At 47.7% G+C, this 18,973-nt stretch overlaps 1 protein-coding gene and 1 pseudogene across 1 annotated transcript; one reads left to right on the top strand and one right to left on the bottom strand.

The window, feature by feature from the left end:
• Positions 1–1,305: 1,305 nt before the first annotated feature.
• LOC122225477 lies at positions 1,306–10,685 on the top strand (annotated as a pseudogene).
• Positions 10,686–12,450: 1,765 nt separating this feature from the next.
• ACR (acrosin) lies at positions 12,451–18,368 on the bottom strand. Its single transcript, XM_042948254.1, has 5 exons — positions 18,252–18,368; positions 17,189–17,395; positions 16,703–16,986; positions 13,638–13,783; positions 12,451–13,091 (listed from the first exon to the last, which is right to left on the bottom strand). Exons 1-5 carry the CDS (start codon positions 18,326–18,328, stop codon positions 12,534–12,536), a joined length of 1,272 nt encoding a protein of 423 aa, XP_042804188.1. The 5' UTR covers positions 18,329–18,368; the 3' UTR covers positions 12,451–12,533.
• Between the last annotated feature and the right edge of the window lie 605 nt (positions 18,369–18,973).

Raw genomic sequence — 18,973 nt, 5'->3', positions numbered from 1 at the left:
ACGTGAACAACTGATTTTCTTCAGAGATACAAAGGCAATTCACTCGAGGAAGAAGTCTTTTTTACACATGGCACTGGAACAACTGGATATCCATACACCAAAAAAAGAACTTCAATCCATAGTTTGCCATACACAAAAATTAACCCAAAATGGACCACAGACCTACATGTAAAACCTAAAGCTCTAAAACTTCCAAAAGAAAACATGAAATAAAGTCTTTGAGGCCTTGAATGAAGCAAAAATTTCTTATATATGACGCAAAAAAAATGATCTACAGAGGTGCCTGGGTGCCTCGGTCAGTTGAGCATCTGACTTGATTTCGGCTCGGGTCATGATCTCACAGTTCATGAGATCGAGCCCCGTGTTGGGCTCCACGCTGAGCACGGAGCCTGCGTGAGATTCTCTCTCTCCCCCTCTCTCTGCCACTACTATCCTCGCCTGCACATGTGCTCTCTCTCAAAATAAATAAATTTCTAAAAAAGAATGCTCTACAAAAGAACATATTGATTAAATGTACTTAATCAAAATGTAAAACTTCTGTTCTTAAAAAGACACTATTTAGAGAATTAAAAGACAAGCCACGGACTGGGAGAAAGTATTTACAAACCATGTATGTGATAGAGGACTTATGTGCAGCATATAAAAAGAACTCTCAAAACTCTAAAAAAAGACCATAAAAAATTTTTAAAAAGCAAAAATTTGAACAGACCACCAAACAAGATATGTGAATGGCAGTAGACACATGAAAATATGCTTAACATCACTAGTCTTTAGGGAAATGCACATTGAAACCGGGCGATTTCCAGGTTGGTGAGTTCACAGCAGTGCTGGGAGCGTGGGGGGCCTGAGAGAGCACAGATCTCCACAGCGCGTCCCCCCGCATACTTTGCCCTATTCATCTCTTCCACGTGGCTCTTCCTGGATCGTACCCTTTTAAATAAAACGCTGAACAATCCCAAAACAAAAGAGCAAATTGAAGATCTGCTCTGGCATGGGTAAGCAAGAAGTTTCGAGATCATCTTTGTCGCCAAATGACTTCTAGAACCTCAGGACTTGACTCTGCCATGGGGGCGGGGTTTTACTGTATGAATGGCCTTACAGTGAAACGCCAACACAAACAGAGAATGCACAAATGCCTTCAGGGCTGCTGCTAAGACTTCACAGGGACTTCGTCCTGGGAACGTAGGACAGTAGGACACCGGTGTCAAGCAACTAGCAGCTACAGACTTGCTCAGCTCGCTGCGCCGCTGCCCTTGTCCCCGCCTCTTGCTTCCCTCAGTACAACCCCTGCACCTTTTCTGTCAGATGCAGCCCAGGAGTGCCTCTCACAACTGCAGGCAAGACAACATATACAAGGGTTATCAGGAAACTGGTGTTCACGGCTCCTCATGATAAAGAAATCCTGAAATGTATGGAAACTGTGTGGAGCCCTGCAACAATCCCTGGAATGAAAATGTAGTGGGTACTAACCCACTGAAGAGAGATCCTCTGTGGGACACTTGCAAGAGGTACATGAAGGGTCTGAAAAAGACCTGTTTGCACAGGGAGTCGAATTCAAAGGCCACCTTGAAATGCTATACATGCATCTTTTCACGGGGGCAGATGTGACCATGGAGGTGGCCTTTCACATGTTTGGCTTTAAGCCTACAATTCCTGAATCCAGGATTTGTTCCAGACTCGTCTACGGCTAAATGCTGCAGACCCTGACGGCAGTGGCAGAACTCGAGGAGGACGGCCACTGGAGAGTTTTCACGTCGGTGGCTGGGGATGGGCATTTGATCGCAGGAGGAAAACTAAGTCAAGAAATGCCGATGTGAAGGATGTGTATATGTTAGCCACCACAGTCTCTTCCAAAAATCTGAAGCCAGCTGCACCTAAAGAAGGGTTTCGTTGTGAAGAAACATTAGCAGGTTTTAAGTGGGTTGGGAGTAGAATAAAAGGAAGCAACTGCGTGGTGCACAGCCAGGGGGCTAACAGAGGGGAGGGTCTGAAGGTTCTTATCACAAGGAAACCATGTTTCTCCTTTCTTTCCTTTTTTCTTTTCTTTTTGTTGTATCCGTATGAGAAGATGGATGTTAGTTGAATCTACTTGGCAGTCATTTCACAATAGCTGCAAATCAAACCATCGTGCTGCATGCCTTAAAGGTATAGAGTAACATATGCCAATTATTTCTCAGTAAAACAGGGGTGGGTGGTGGGAAGGCCTCCTGGAAAATGGGAAAGAAGTCCTTTTAGTTCATTGGTTTTCCATGTGGAACTTCCCTTTGCATAAAGATGGGGTGAGTACAGCCATTGTTGCTGCTAAGATCGTATCATACCTGGAAACCATGAACACAACATCGAAACAGCAACTGATTAAGGTTTATGAAAATATGGTTATCAAATTCAGAGACTCCTTTTTTTATGTTTATTTATTTATTTTGAGAGAGAGAGAGCGTGCGCGCACACAAGCAGGGTAGGGGCAGAGAGAGAGAGAAAGAGAATCCCAAGCAGGCTCCGCACTGTCAGCGCAGAGCCCCCACAAGGGGCTCAATCTCATGAACCACGAGATCATGACCTGAGCTGAAAGCAAGAGTCAGGCACTTAACTGACTGAGTCACCCAGGCACCCCTTTAAAAAAAAAAGTTTAAAAGACTTCTCAGTTCTTGTGTTATGCTCCAACTAACCTCAAAAGCGTATTTGAAAGGTTTCACAATTTTTATTCTCCAAAAGACTATCCACAATTCTGTGTGATACTTGTTATAGTGCAGGTACAGGACATTAGCACTGGATACGACAGCAGCAGCCTCCTGAGAAATCAGAACAGCCAGGTGATTACCTTTACTTCTCAAAAGGGCTGTGTTGCTGCTGCTTGGATGAGCAGGACAGAACCAAACATAAAGTACTATCAGAGCTGTGGGTATTTCCTGACCAGAGTGACAGTGCCTTATTGGAAGAAGGATTAAAGAAACTTAGTAAAGCTCTGATTTAAAATTTTTTGAACCCAGGGGTGCCTGGGTGGCTCAGTCGGTTGAGGGTCTGACTTCAGCTCAGGTCATGCATGATCAGGTCATGATCAGCTCAGGTTCATGAGTTCGAGCCCCGCGTCGGGCTCTGTGCCGACAGCTCAGAGCCTGGAGCCTGTTTCGGATTCTATGTCTCCCTCTCTCTCTGACCCTACCCAGCTCGTGCTCTGTCTCTAAAAAATAAACATTAAAAAAAAATTTTTTTTAATGAAAATTTTTGAGCCTAGTGAAGAGTGAGACGATCGGGTCTTCCTTTCTGGTGCCCCAGTGAGACAGTACTTTGCACTGGTATGTGGGGCAGATCAACCAAGAAAGCTATGCATTGAATGCTTGTTAGCATTCTCTATTTAATCTGGACAAGTATCTTGTTTCCTTTTATTTCCTTTCTTTTTGGTCAGGTGACTAAACAAACGGCATAAATTTGAAATGAAATGGTCTTGAGGGAAAATATTCAAATTTTTCATAATCTTGAACGAAAGTCATTACATTAGAAGTATTATAGTTAACACTTTGTTCTTCCTTTACCAGAAACATAAGAATACAAAAGTGAGTTTTCTAATTAAAGTATAATTAAACCTAGTTCCATAGTCTTGTGATTGTGTATTGCACATTTTTGAAAGGCACATAAGTGTTAATGTAATTGTTGGTTAAGGAAATTAAATCATAAAGTGGGCAAAAAAAAAGTGGCATTGTTCCCCATTCACTGTGGTAAAGTGCCATTGTTACATCACAGATATTTACAAATTAGAGTATTTGAAATAGGTATTTAGCATTTGTAGTTTAAAACAGTGTTACAATATGTGCCGTCAGCACCTCCGTTAAAGATGCTCTTGGTGCGGGGACACCCGGGTGGCTCACTCGGTTGAGCATCCGACCCTCGATTTCGGCACAGGTCATGATCTCATGATCATGATCTCATGGTCATGAGATTGAGCCCCAAGTCATCGGTCTCAGTGCTGACAACACGGAGCCTGCTTGGGACTCTCTCTCTCTCTGTTTCTCTCTCTCTCTCTCTGTTTCTCTCTCTCTCTCTCACTCTCTCGCTTTCTCGCTCTCTGCCCCTCCCCCACTCATGCGCACATGCACGTGTATGCTCTCTCAAAATAAACAAAAAAAAGATGCTCTTGGTGCAGTGTAAGTTCATTATATGTATTTACAATTATGCCATTCATTAAACAAAACAATAATGGCAACACCCCTCTTGTCAGATTTCTCAGTGAATTCTCAGGGTCTGATGTGAACTGAAACAGCGTCCTGCATTGAATATGAATCAGGCATTTAATTTAATCCTTCGACAGCTAAAGAAAGTCAAACTGCATAGGGGCCTCCCCTCTACATCGGAGAGATTTGCTGATTTAAGAAAAGAATCTAAGAAGCTCCGAGTCTATTTAAAATTCTAACTTGTGAGTTATACCTTTATAAGTATATTTATTCTTTTGTCAGATGAAGTAATGCTAATTTTACTAATAAACAAAAACAGATTTTAGGTATTAATGAAACACTAAATTGAAGAGCCAGTTTATTCTAACATTTGCTGGCTTCTATAAGAATTTGTGATCACATGAGTTCTATTTATCACCTCTAGTGTGGAAAAACATTCCGGAAGGTCACTTTGGGTGCATTCTATGGTCTTCTGAGCAAGACTTTACAGAGAAGTGCGGTCTAATCTTCCCAAAGTGCATCCTGTCCTGTATAGCTCACAGAGTACCTATGCACTTGGGGCGTAGTTAGGAGGTAACAATCACCAGTCTTGGGTAGAATCACATTAAACAAATTACCTAGAGGATATGGCACTGGTATTAGAGAATTTATTTCCTTAAAAGAAGAGCAATAATACAAAGTTTAAACTGATTAGAATGTTCATTAAATCTTGGTTTGATGCAGCCATAAGCTAACATTTGGTTGAACTCACAGGATCCAAGTATAATTTTCAAATTATCGTATTGCCACAATTATTAATTTGCTCCTTCCTTACTTTCTAATAGCTGCATCTTGCATAAATGCAGAGCACCACTTTTCGGAATGTTTGAGGTTCGTTTTCAAAGGCTTTGGAAGAAGAAATGTGTAGAATTTTTGTTTTGTTTTGTTTTGTTTTGTTTGCTTTTAGGAATGTTGATTATAATTTTGAAAGTGGCCTATATTCTACAAAGTAATCTGAACCAAGCAGTGTGTGTGAAAAATATATACATTTACTGTGAGTAGACAGTGTTTCGGTGACTGGAGAGCAAAGTAGAAGCTGAAACGGTAGGACAGCCCATTCACCATCACTGACCCCACATCACCATGACCAGGCCGTCTTCACGATCCCATTCTGTACGGCAAGAACACTTTAACTGCTTTACTATAATGCAGCAGTTAAGTCATCTTAATCGAGGTGAAAATTATTGAAGCTTGGATTCTTATCTCACAAATTTAAAAACCCAGAATTAGGTTAAATTTTATAAATATTCCTGAAGTATATAGCCTGAAGAATCATTTTACCCTAACCACACTCCGGGATCTGTCTGGGCTGATATGTAGCATGAATCTGACACACTGGCACACACTTGCCTAACAAGGTCAATTGAGCAACAGCTCAAGCCACGCAGGAGGATTTAGGGCCAATTTAGGTCCCAGCCCTGGGCTCTCTCTGCACTGTTTATCTTCTTCTTTATGAAAATATCATGGAAATGAATGAATTCTCACTGAGCATGCAGATCAAAACTGGGATTTCCTAGAGCTTTGGGGAGAAGGAAAGACTTTGCGGAGCAAGACCAAAGCATACATTGGAACTAAACGAACAATAGAAAGGTCAATAAGGCAGCACAGGAAATGCTTCTTGTGAAGGACAAACCTATCATCACCCTAAAAGTGGGGGATAAACTGTGGCTAAGTTGTTGACTTGCGTGTGTTTGTTTATTGTTGCTTGTTTTTGTTTTTGTTTTGAATTTTTTAAAAGTAATCTCTATGCCCAACATGGGGCTTGAACTCGGGACCCCAAGATCAAGAGTGGCACACTCTACACTGAGCTTAGCCAGGTGCCCTGAGGACTTTGTTTTCAACACAAAGTGTTGCTCTCCCTCAGGGAGGCTCTGCGGGGTTGGAAACTGGAATATCTTTACATGGGAGGCAGACCGCCAGCTTCTTCATCAGGCCTCCCCTGGAACTGATGCAGCAAAGACGTTAGCAGGATCTTAACGGCGAAACTTCACGGCTGTCGCTATCGTGTGCCCTTCACATGTTTTCCATTGATGTTTATGATGCTTGAAAAACTTAAATTCTATTTGGACAAATTTAATTTTATGCCTTTTTCTCTCTGCTTCCTTCTTTCCCTAGGTGCCCTCCCACATTTTGCTACTGTCAAATATTCTTGCCCTATTGCCTCACTGATAATACTTCAAACTTACTTATAAACTACACTTGTGGGGGAAACCCACAAATGACATATTACCACACAACCTATAAGAATGGCTAAAATGAGAAGACCAAGCACACCAAGTTTTGGCGAGGCGTTAAAGGTACAGACTCTCAGACACAGCTGATGGGGGTGTAGAATATGGCAACCACCTTGAAAACACGTTTTGGCAATTTTTAAAAATGCTAACCAGGGGCGCCTGGGTGGCTCAGTCGGTTGAGCGTCCGACTTCGGCTCAGGTCGTGATCTCACAGTTTGTGAGTTCGAGCCCCACATCGGGCTCTGTGCTGACCGCTTGCTCAGAGCCTGGAGCCTGCTTCAGATTCTGTGTCTCCTTCTCTCTCTGCCCCTCCCCTGCGCACACTTTGTCCCACTCTGTTTCTCAAAAATAAATCAATGTAAAAAAATTTTTAAAAAATCTTTAAAAAAAAAAAATGCTAACCACACACCTACCACATGATCCAGCACATAAGTACTTAGCCAAGAGATATGAAAGCATATGCCCACACAAAGACTTGTGTACAAATGCTCATAGCTCCTTTATTTGCAATGGCCAAAAACTGTGAACAGCTGAAAGTCCATCGCCTGGTGAACAGAACAACAAATTGTGGTTCAGCCACACAGTGGAGCACTCATCAGTGACCAGGAAACTGCTGGAACACACTGCCACAGAGACAAATCTCAAAATGATTGCACTGAATGAAGCTAGACAAAAAAAGGGCAGTCACTGTATGATTGCATTTATAATTTTTTAATGCAAATGAATACACAATGAGAGAGACAGATCAGAAGTTGCTTGGGCCAGTGGGGCTGCAGGGATGACAGAACGCCAGAAGGGAGCCTTCAGAGCGATGGGCAGGTTCACTATATTGACTGTGGTGCTGGTGCCCTGGGTGCATTCATATGTCAAAATTCACACCGACATACTACCCAGCCATTGCACCGAGTATTTACCCAAGAGATGTATATGGGCTCAACTATAGTGACTAGAAGCAGGTCACTGATGATTCTTGGTCCAAGAGTGCTTTCTGCAGAAAACTGCATTAAGCTGATTTCTGTTTCTTGATCAGTTTTCTACACATTAAAGATGAACTACTGGGAAGCCTGAGTGGCTCAGTCAGTTGAGTGTCTGACTCTTGATTTTGGCTCAGATCATGATCTCATGATTTGGAGTTCGAGCCCCAGGTCAGGCTCTGTGCTGATGGTGCACAGCCTGCTTGGGATTCTCTCTCTCTCTCTCTCTCTCTCTCTCAAAATAAATAAACTTTTAAAAAAGAATGAACTACCTCCATTTTTTCTGCTTCCACTTAAAATTTACCAAAATTAGGGGTTCCTGGGTGGCTCAGTCGGTTGAGTGTCAGACTTCAGCTCGGGTCATGATTTTACAGTTTGTGGGTTCGAGCCCCATGTGGGGCTCTGTGCTGACAGCTTGTTCAGAGCCTGGAGCCTGCTTCGGATTCTGTGTCTCCTATCTGCCCCTCCCCCACTCTCACACCGTCTCACTCTGTCTCTCAAAAATAAATCAATGCAAAAGAATTTTTAAAAAATTTTTAATTTACCAAAATTATATTCATTGGGATTATTTTTTTCCTTGAAAATATAAAATTTCATGTATGTATCAAATTCACAATTAGCTCTTGTACCTACATTCATTATTGTACGTCTACCCACCCCACCCCCCCCCCCCCCCCCCCGCCAAACGCTCAGGAGTCAGGGTTTTACCATGTGCACAGATTTAGCCACTGTCAAATCACTTTGTTACTGTTCTTAGCAATAAAATTCAGTATGAATTCTATTCTTTAAAAATACTTATCATTTGCCTAACCACCCTACAAGGAAGCAGTGAGCGTATCCCTCAGATGCCCTGATGCCCTCTGGTGCTGGCTCATCATGCAGCCTGTGTGTTTCTCCCCTGTTCTTTCCATCCCTGTGCAGCAGTACCTGCTCCGGGATCTGGGAGCCGTTTCAGGGTTACAATATCCACAGGGACATGAAGGCTATCAGAAGAGCCTCATTTCACTTATAAACAAATTCATTCATAATTTTTAAAATGTAAATTAGAACATCTGTTAGTTTTGCAAACATCAGTTTGATATAAACCAGTGTTGGCTTACATATGAGGAAATGGGCACATTGAGGGAAGGCTAAAGCGGAAGGCTAGATATTCCCTCCCAAGAAGGAAATGTGGAGCCCTACTGCAGAACATAATTTAGAGGAGGTGGGGCCCTATGTGCTAAGATGGAAATATGCCTAATTTGCTACATGAAAAAGGAAGTCAGACTAGCATAAACAGCGAATAAGGGGATTAGATTATATACAAATATATTCATGGGCATGGAAAGTTTCCAGAAGATACACGAGAAACCATCACGTGGATTCTGCAGGTTCTACCCAACCCATGGCCTCCCACGAGTGTTCCCCAAGCATAGGCTCTGTCTCTCCAGGGAGGAGACCCAAGTGTCAGCGACAGATGACAGGCCCAATGAGGAGAGAGGGATGAGGATTCGAGTGTGTAAAGAAGAGAGAGTGCATTGGCACAAAAACAGACACTCAAATCAATGGAACAGAGTAGAGAACCCAGAAATGGACCCACAAACATATGGCCAACTAATCTTTGACAAAGCAGGAAAGAATATCCAATGGAATAAAGACAGTCTCTTCAGCAAGTGGTGCTGGGAAAACTGGACAGCGACATGCAAAAGAATGAACCTGGACCACTTTCTTACACCATACACAAAAATAAACTCAAAATGGGCAAAAGACCTAAGTGTGAGACAGGAAGCCATCAAAATGTCAAGGAGAAAGCAGGTAACAACCTCTTTGATCTTGGCCACAGCAACTTCTTACTCAACACGTCTCCAGAGGCAAGGGAAACAAAAGCAAAAATGAACTATTGGAACCTCGTCAAAATAAAAAGCTTCTGGACATCAAAGGAAACAATCAGCAAAACTAAAAGACAACCAATGGAATGAGAGAAGATATTTGCAAAGACATATCAGATATAGGGTTAGTATCCAAAACCTATGAAGAACTTATCAAACTCAACACCCAAAAAACAAATAATCCAGTGAAGAAATGAGCAAAAGACATGAGTAGAAATTTCTCCAAAGAAGACATCCAGATGGCCAACCGACACATGAAAAAATGCTCCGCATCACTCATCATCAGGGAAATACAAATCAAAACCACAATGAGATACCACCTCACTCCTGTCAGAATAGCGAACACTAACAACTCAGGCAACAGCAGATGTTGGCGGGGATCCGGAGAAAGAGGATCTCTTTTGCGCTGCTGGTGGGAATGTAAACGGGTACAGCCACTCTGGAAAACAGTATGGAGGTGCCGCAAAAAAGTAAGAACTACTCTACGACCCAGCAACTGCACTATGAGGTATTTATCCAAGGGATACAGGTATGCTGTTTCGAAGGGACACACGTACTCCAATGTTTATAGCAGCACTATCAACAACAGCCAAAGTATATAAAGAGCCCAAATGTCCATCGATGGATGAATGGATATAGACTATGTGGTGTGTATATATGTATATATATATATATATATATATATATATATATATATATATAATGGAGTATTACTCGGCAATCAAAAAGAATGAAATCTTGCCATGTGCAACTACGTGGATGGAACTAGAGGGTATTATGCTACGTGAAATTAGAGAAAGACAAGTATCATATGGCTTCACTCATGTGAGGACTTTAAGACACAGAACAGATGAACATAAGGGAAGGGAAGCAAAAAGAATATAAAAACAGGGAGGGGGACAAAACATAAGAGACTCTTAAATAAGGAGAACAAACAGAGGGTTACTGGAGGGGGTGTGGGAGCAGGGATGGGCTAAATGGGTAAGGGGCATTAAGGAATCTACTCCTGAAATCATTGTTAGACTAGATGCTAACTAACTTGGCTGTAAATCTTTAAAAAATAATAAAAAAAATAAATGCTTAAAAAAAAAGAAGAAGAGAGAGTGCCAGAAGAATGTGTTCTGGATCCTGGGAGGCTCTGGGGAGGAGGGATGACCTGAAGGTGGAAGGAAACCACTGGCACTGTAGCTCCTCCAAACTTGTCCCAAACCCTCCACACCCACCCCCATTCCCCAGCCTGAGCACACCTTGCCCCACCACTCCCACCTGCAGATCCACGGGGCTCTGGCTCAGGATTCAGGACTGCCCAGGAAGGGTGAGGGCAGGTCCGGAGCTGCCGCCATGACTGTTTCTGTTCTGGATCACGTGGCCCATAGCTTGGTTTCTGTCTCGCTGCGTGACTGACTCTGAGTTTTATTCAGTGTTTAGAGGATATCTAGCATCTGACACCAGGGTACAAAGCTTATGCGCCCAGTAGGGAGAGTAAGAAACTGGCTTTAGAAGAGACAGACCAAAGCCAACAAAAAGAATAATGGACAATCTTAGCAATGTCAGTTCTTAGCCAAGGCAGATAAAATGTGGGGTTTTAATTTCATCAAACATTGCTACACTACAGAGCTATGGGCCACCCAGACCAATTTGCAAGCTTTCCTTTGTAGCCTAGCATTTCAGGGATCATGAGTGTGCAGATGGTATGCACCAGAGCGCCTCTGCAGATAAACAGGAGGTTACCCAGCATCTCCTCGCCAGTTGGCTCTAAATTACAGCATTTACAGCGTGTCAACTCTGCTCTGAATGCTTCCTATCTGTCCTAATTTCATTGTCACACAACCCTCTGGCCATATTCCCAAGGCCACACAGCTGAGGAGGGGTAAAGCAGGGTGTTTGTTTGAACCCAGTCAGACTGATGAATCCTGAAAATGAAGACGCGTGCTGCTTCATCCGTCTCTGTTGCCGCCCCAGCAGGAAGAGGACAGGGTCCTTGGTCTTCCTCACCCCAGGTTCCTCCCTCATGCTCCTGCACCTTCTGCCATCTGTCTTTGCAACCAGCACATGGGACCATCTCGCACATGAAACGTGCACAGTTTGGTGAACAGAGAAGAGAATGGATGCTTCTTGCAGCAACTGCCCAGCCAGGAGCCAAGAGGGTTTCTTTCTGGGGCCTGCCATCTTTTCTTTTTTTAAGCTTACTTTTATAGGTTTTGAGAGAGAGAGAGAGAGAGAGAGAGAGAGAGCAAGCAGGGGAGGGGGAGAGAGAGACAGAGAGAGAGAATCCCAAGCAGGCTCTTCACTGTCAGCACAGAGCCCGACACGGGGCTCAAACCCATGAACATGAGATCATGACCTGAGCCAAAGTCAAGATTGGACACTTAACCTACTGAGCCACCCAGGCACCCTTGGAGCTTGCCATCTTTAATTCTCAAGTGGTTAATCCAGCATTTAGGTTTGGTTTATGCCCAGACCAGAGTAGGCAGTTGACCTGAGCCCATCAAGATCTTTCTCAGGATTTACAAATGGACATGAGCAATTCTGGTTGAGGGCAGACTCCTGCCTGGGGTCGGCCATGCAGACTGAGCACTGGTCGGCCACTCTACAAAACTTCAGATTGGGGTCATTCTTCCAATGGATTCAGATGCACACCCCTCCTTCTGAATCAGTTCAGCTCACAGGAGTACTGCCAGCACCCACCCCTACTAATTTAATATACAGAGACACTGAGTGTGAAATAAAGACCATAACTGGCCTATGGCCCCAGGTCACCTTGTTCCAACTTTAAAAATCAAGATTTAGGGGCACCTGGGTGGCTCACTTGGTTGAGCACCCAACTTCAGCTCAGGTCATGATCTCATGGTTCGTGAGTTCGAGCCCCACATCAGGCTCACTGCTGTCAACACAGAGCCACTTCAGATCCTCTGTCTTCCTCTCTCTCCGCCCCTCCCCTGCTTGTGCTCTCTCTCTCTCTCAAAAAAAAAAAAAAAAAAAAAAAAAAGGCTTTATAAAAATAAAGATAAAAATCAAGATTTAAAAAACCACAACTGATGTTAACATATAAGCAAGTCCACCTTGTTGGAGGGTGAAAGAGGAAGGATAGATTTGATGTGGGAGGGTTTGGACTGAGTTGGAGAGGGCAGGTAGGAAGAACTCCAGAAAGCATCTCTTCATGGATATGTATTTATAGTTATAGTTATTTATTTCATCTTTTTTTTTCTCAAGAGTGAAGGGCTCACTGGGTCTGTTGGGAATGGGGTTGGATCAGGAAGCAGCCGTCAGTTCGGGGAGGTCTGTGGTCTCCATTTCATAATACCCCTTTGCGCTAGAAAAGGTCTTCCCCTTCAAGATCTCTATGAGTTGCTGTAGCCGCTTGGCAAAAGAAAGCACTTGGGGAGGTTTAGTGATAGGTGGGGGTGCGGGAGGGGGTGGGGATGGGGATGGAGGCGGGGGTGGGGGTGGAGGCAGGGATGGGGCGGGGGGTTTGGGTTGGGGTCGGGGTCGAGGTTGAGATGCAGGGGGATGCGCGGGAAGTGGTTGAACAGGGCGTTGGAAGTACCAAGGAGGGCGAGCAGAAGGGTGGGAAGAGGGGCGTCTGACTGGGGGTGCTGGAGTAGTGGGAGGGGGAGGGGTGGGCACTTGAGCCATGTGCAAGACATTAGAACCGATCTTGGAGGCAATCCAGTTCAGATAGGGCCAGGTGGCCGTGTAGACTCCAGGGCGCTTAGCTCGGGCACAGCCTACCCCCCAGCTTGTAACTCCCACGACCACATAGGTATTTGCCACGTTGTCTCTGCACATGAGAGGACCGCCGCTGTCCCCCTGCCCAGAAGGACACAAGAGTCACTCTCTGCCTGAGCCACTTTTCCCCTGCCCAGAAGGGCCATAGGCTCTGGAAGGACAGTCTCTGGATCACATGACTTCCTGCTGCCATGAACACAGTGGTTGTGGCAAACTTTGAGTTGGTACCAACATCTTCGGTTGGAATGTGAGAAGGGTATGGATTGTCGTGGGTTTCCTTCCAGTGAGGAGGGAGTAAGCGACCCATGCGTCCATGCATGTGGCTTCACGCATACATTGGCTTGTGTACACGTGGATTGGGAGGTTTTGATTTCTGGCGAAGAGAGGCAAGCATTCTCTTCAGGGGTGGCGGTTGGGTGGTTTGACCCCTGTGCCATGGCAGAATAAGCTCTCGGTGTGGCGGCTGGTCCTCTGTAGGGGCAGCAGGTTAGTGTCTCTCCCCACCCTCGCTGCTGGAAGATGGGGCCAGGGAAGGGGTCACTGGAGCAGGGCCCTAGCGGTAGTGTAGCTAAACAAGAGGGACTCAAACAAGAGGTCGGCTGGAAGTGGGCACCTGAGGGGAGTTACCTGGCAGGTGTCAATCTTGCCTTCAGGGTACCCCGCGCACACGTTGGTGGACCGGATGCGCCCGTTGTACCACTGGGTGGAGTTACATAAGTCGAGATCGATGAGGTTCACGCGCGCCTCCTGCAGTGTAGGTGACGTCCTGTAGGCTGCAGCCAGGCGCCTGGCTCAGTGGTCAGCGAGCACAGACATGTGCTGGGAAGGCCCTGCCCCGTCCCCCCCCGCAGAACCCCATCGCCCCCAAATGCTCTGATTAAACCCATGAAATAAAACCATTAAACCCGTGGGAGCGAATGCCCCTGGCCTCTCCTCATATAACCCCGAGGAGAAGAGCAGGCAGGGTGTGGGGTGCAGGTGGGCGTGTGCAGTCGGTAGATGCAGATGTGGCTCCAGGGCTGTGTGTGCTGAGGGCAGATTAACAGCCAGAGTGTGTCACCTCATTTACAGCCCACAGCAACCCCCTGCGTGGAGGGCTGTGACTCGCCTTTCCTCCACTTCGTCCTGGCAGGGAAGCGGTGAGGCCGGGATTCAGACCAAGGTTTTCCTCTACACTTAAGCCCAAGACACACGTCTCATCCCCCATAGCACAGCTCTGGGTCACACTCCCTGCTTTTCACCCGGGATGCCTCTGCTCAGCTGTGGACGGGAGGAGTCCCTCCCGCGTGCCTCCCTTCTGCTTTGAGGAGATTCTATAAAGGGAAGAGCTGTGGGGTCGTGTCCACACACAGACAGACCTGTCAGGGGCGTAGGCGGTTGGAATGACCTGAAGTCAAGTCAGAACTTCCTTTACAGCCCCAGATGCTCCATCATGACCTTCGGGCTAAGGAAGGTCCAGCCCAGGCGATGCCTCAATCAGCCAACCTCGCATCTGGCTTAGACAGAGCTCAAGAATAGGTGCAGCCATTCCCCCTTCACCAGTGGCCCCCACAAACAGAAGGGCCCCCCTACAGCATCACCCACAGCCCAGCCACCGCCTGGTGGGGGAGTCTGAAATTGCCTGCATACAGGTGGCGAGGTGGCAGTCAGACCTGGAACATGGCGATGCAGGCCAACGTGAAGCCAGAGCCACATGCAGCAAGGGCGGGGGAGGGGGGGGAGCTAGGCACACAGTAGGCACCCGGAAAACAGCTGAATGTGCGTCTGTGTGGCTTTGAACATGTTTTGGGTCCCTTTAGCTCAGCTTTGTGTACCATCCAAGCAGCAGTGAGAGTGTTGTATGTGCCCCGTCCATGAGACAGGGGTGACACTGAAATTGCCACAAGAAGCCTGCTCATTTAAGGTGAGCTTTTTTTTTTTTTTTACATTTTTTACCTAATTTTGAGAGAGAGAGAGAGAGAGACAGAGCACAAGTGGGGGAGAGGCAGAGAGAGAGGGAGGCACAGAATCTGAAGCAGGCTCCAGGCTCCGAGCTGTCAGCACAGAGCCCGACGTGGGGCTCGAACTCACAAACCGTGAGATCGTGACCTGAGCCAAAGTCGGACGCTTAACCGACTGAGCCACCCAGGCACCCCTAAGGTGACCTTTTAAATCTATGCCACAGCCTACAGAGTCTGGACAGCCACAAGATTCATTGTCAAGAGCCAGGTGTCCTGAAACAGAAAGGGGGTTCTCAATCCCGACACCTTGGCTTTACAGGAAAAATGCTAAAAAGGTCTGCAAGCATTCAAAATTCAGTAGAAAAGGAAGACCACCCCCAAAGTGCCCTTTCAGCCCCAGAGCGTATGGGTTCAAGGAGGACATAGAAAAAGAAAGGTCTGAAGGAATGTCACAGAACTTTGGAGGCTGGAGATTTCTTTAAGACTTGGTCTTGGCGGTGGGGGAGCGTTCACCAAAAAATGATAGAAAACCCATTACGTTGAGGGGAATTCTAGAACAAAAGAGACTTTGCATGATGTCCAGGGTGTAGCTGGGAGCCTAGAATCCTTTTGAGCAAAAGGATAGCAAAGGTGAGGGTGGGGGTGGGGGTGTAGATGGGAACCCTGAGATCAGTCCCCCCAGGGACAGCAAGAACCCCGGACTGCTGTGCCCATGTCCAAGTGGGTGGGCAGAGCAGGGTAGGCCGGTGAGTGGGAAAAAAAGAATGCTCTAGAGGCCACGGCAGAGCCATGGACATCAACAGCCAGACAGAGGTTGACACCCCGGGCCAGGGAGAGAAGGCCACGGGCCAGCAGAGGCCAGTGAAAGCTAGGGTGCCTGGGAAGAGAAGCCCTTCCCTGAGGGACAGAACGGACAGCAAACCTGCCCGAGAGCGGAACCAGCCTTAAGAAAGAAGAGTTACAGGGAGCACCCTGAAACTACCAAGGTTCTGTCACCAGGAAAGCCTGACTTGCGACTCGAAACGACTGCAGTGCCTTGAATTGGGAGCCCTCGATTTTCCATTATCAAGGGACACAAGAGATTTCAGTCTTGTTTCACATCCCCAGTGTGACTGGGTAAAGATTTCCATGAGACCACCTTTGGAAACCCGAAAGGCCTAACCTGCTGGTCAAACCCTTGCTGCCCACTGCTGACCTGCAAAAAACCTCTCCTACAGTGAAAACGAAGTAACTCCAAAGGGCAGGGTGGGTTCTGGCATTGTGACCACCAAGGGTGGGGAGGAGAGGTGCACTGATCAGGACCAGGAGGGCTGGGCTCAGGGGGCTCAGAGCTCAGAGACCACGTGACCGGCCCCTTCCATTCACAGATGGGGAAATGGAGGGCCAGAGAGGAGAGGGACTGGCCCACAGCCACAAGACCCTATCCAGAGCTCTTCTCCAAGTTTCAGGAGCACCCGCTTCCAGAATGCAGCAGCTAGGCTCCAGGCCCCAGATACAGACACAGGCTAGACCCCGTGCTAAGAGCACCAAGGTTCTCCTGTGCCTGAGTTCAGCCTTCCCTTCGGCGACCACACTAGTCATAAGTTGTGAGGCTTTGAACAGTTTCTCCAGCTATAAAACGGAACCTACTTACAGGACTCTGGTGGGGCCTGGGGGTCACTCCACCAGGCAGCACATATTACCCCTTCCCCTCAGAGACCACCAAGAGAATGACCAGCAGTGTCCCCCCTTGAGAGCCCCCTCCATACTCACCATTCTCTCTTAAGAATCCCCAGCCAGCCACCCAGCAGGCCTGGGAGACTCTGGGTGGGCCTGCCCTAAATTGGGGCAGGCAGCCGGATCCGATGAACTGCCCACATGGAACTGGAGGGGTGATCTTCAAGAGGGCAATGTCATTGTACTCTAAACTGGGGACGTATTTCTCATGGATGATGATTTTCTCGACATATCTCTCCTGTTGAGGCGGCTTCACTGGTTTATCGCTCCCATACACAATTTCCCTTGCTCCAAAAATCAGTCTCCAGTCATATACTTTTCTGTGGGCACAGAGGCAAGCCAGGTTATCCTCAGTAGGGACTGGCTCGACAGAAACCTCTGGTGATGGTGACCCTCAGAGCCCTCCCCTGTCAAAGGTCTGGTCGCCACTAGGCCCGGGAGGCTGCACAGAGAGCTCTGGGGAAAGTCCCTGCCCCAGAACAGCCTTCCTGAAGACCTCCCTCCACGCGTTCCCACACGTACTTTTTGGAACCGAAGCAGTGAGCAGCCGTCAGCAACCAGTGGGAGTTCAGCAGGGTGCCTCCGCACGCGTGGTACCTTCGGTTGTTGTGGGAAGTGAAGACCTGGAGGCTGACCATCCAGGGCCAAGCCCCGAGTGCCGCATCCTGCCCTCCGACGATACGGACACTCCCTTGTGGGTTCTGCCTGAACCGTAACCCACAGGGGCCACTGAGGAGAGACCAGGGGCACGGTTCAAACCGAGAACAGGTCCAGCCTGTCCTACCTGCACAATGGGGGAGGTAAGGCTAGGGGTCTGCTGAAAGTGGGGTGGCCCAGAGTAGGTAGAGTCCAGGGGGGACGATGCTGAGGAGAAGCGCTGTCGGGTGGTGGCGAGTCCAGGAACCACAGCGTCCGGGAAATGGTTTGGGGGAAAGAAAGGGCCACGGGAAGCAGGACAGACAGTAAGGGCCCTAGAAATGTAGGAGATCCCTAGGCAGACGGGGAGGCTAGAGGTGTCGAGGCTGCAAGGCAGGGGTGGGTGGTGGCAGAGGAGGCAGAGTAGCCAACGCAGGTCCAGTGGCCCCAGGTATGGGGAGCCGCGGGGGTCCAGGGACAGGAATTCTGGGAGCCGGGGAGAGGCCACAATAGTTTGGGGGTATCTTGGAGGCTGTAGGAGTCTAAGTTGGAGGGGGGATCCCAGAGGCATGGCGCGATGGTATCCTGGGGCCTTAGGAGTCATACACAGGTGGGGACACCTCAGTATCTGTGGGAATAAAAGGCCTCCTAAAAAGCAAGACTTGATGTTCCAGAGGCAGTGAGGCCAGTCTCCAGGTGAGGAAGAGGTCCCAGTGTCTGTGCTGTGGGAGCCACAGGAACCCAGGGGTCAGCCCTGGGGCCCATGGGCTGATGAAGCTGGGAACAAGGACGGTCTGAGTCGGGGGTGTAGGTCACACCTGTGAGACCCAGGAACGACTAAGGCCCGCGCTTGGCCTCCTCCCTCGCCCTGGACGGAGAGTCTGGGTGGGGCTTACTATTCAGAAGACACTCTCTCCACACACACCCCAAAGGTGTCCCTGACACTTACTCACACGTGGCGTTATCTTTGGCAACCACAGACACAGCCAAGACCAGCAGGATGGCAGTTGGCAGCATCTCCACCATCCTCCTGCCCCAGCCTGGCCTGGAACCCTAGCGACTTCACAAAGCCCTGTGGCCTCCTGACCAATCAGCAGTGCGACCTCCCACCCCCACCCCCCCAGGCATCAGGCATCAGGCCAGGCAGGAGCCCTTTAGCTTAACTGGTTCAGGCTCAGAGGAGTTCCCAACTTCCTGTTCAGGTTCCCCGCCCCCCCCCCCCCCCCCCCCCCGCCGACTCCTGGGTGCAGCCCCCTCCCTCTGTCCCAAGGCCAGGATCTTCATTCCGAGTTACCCTTCTGAGGTCCCATATCATCTGAGGTTCTAGCTTTGTGCAAGCTCGGGGTCTGCCCCTCATGCAGGCTGTAAGCACATTTCCTGTTCCAAACATGGATTGAAGGGCAGCTCTGTCCCTCTGTGTCAAGATGGCGCATGTCAGTGGTTACAAGGGGTCAGGTTAATCAGGTCAGATTAATCGATCCTTAATACTGTGTGGGGAAAACTGTCTTTCCTCTTCCAAGAACATGCTATCAGCACACTTTTCAGAGAGCCATTCTGAATTTCCTTAATTCAGCACTTCAAAGCCCACCTTTCTATTCATTCCTGAGTATCACAAGCTCTGGTGTTTCCTACCTGAGTGTCTCCAGGCCTCCCCTCTGGGACCTACGTGCA

This window comes from Panthera leo, chromosome B4 (assembly GCF_018350215.1).
Source record: "Panthera leo isolate Ple1 chromosome B4, P.leo_Ple1_pat1.1, whole genome shotgun sequence".
Taxonomy (NCBI): Eukaryota; Metazoa; Chordata; class Mammalia; order Carnivora; family Felidae; genus Panthera; species Panthera leo.
Note: the sequence above shows the minus strand (reverse complement) of the source record. Positions and strands in the feature narration are given on the sequence as shown.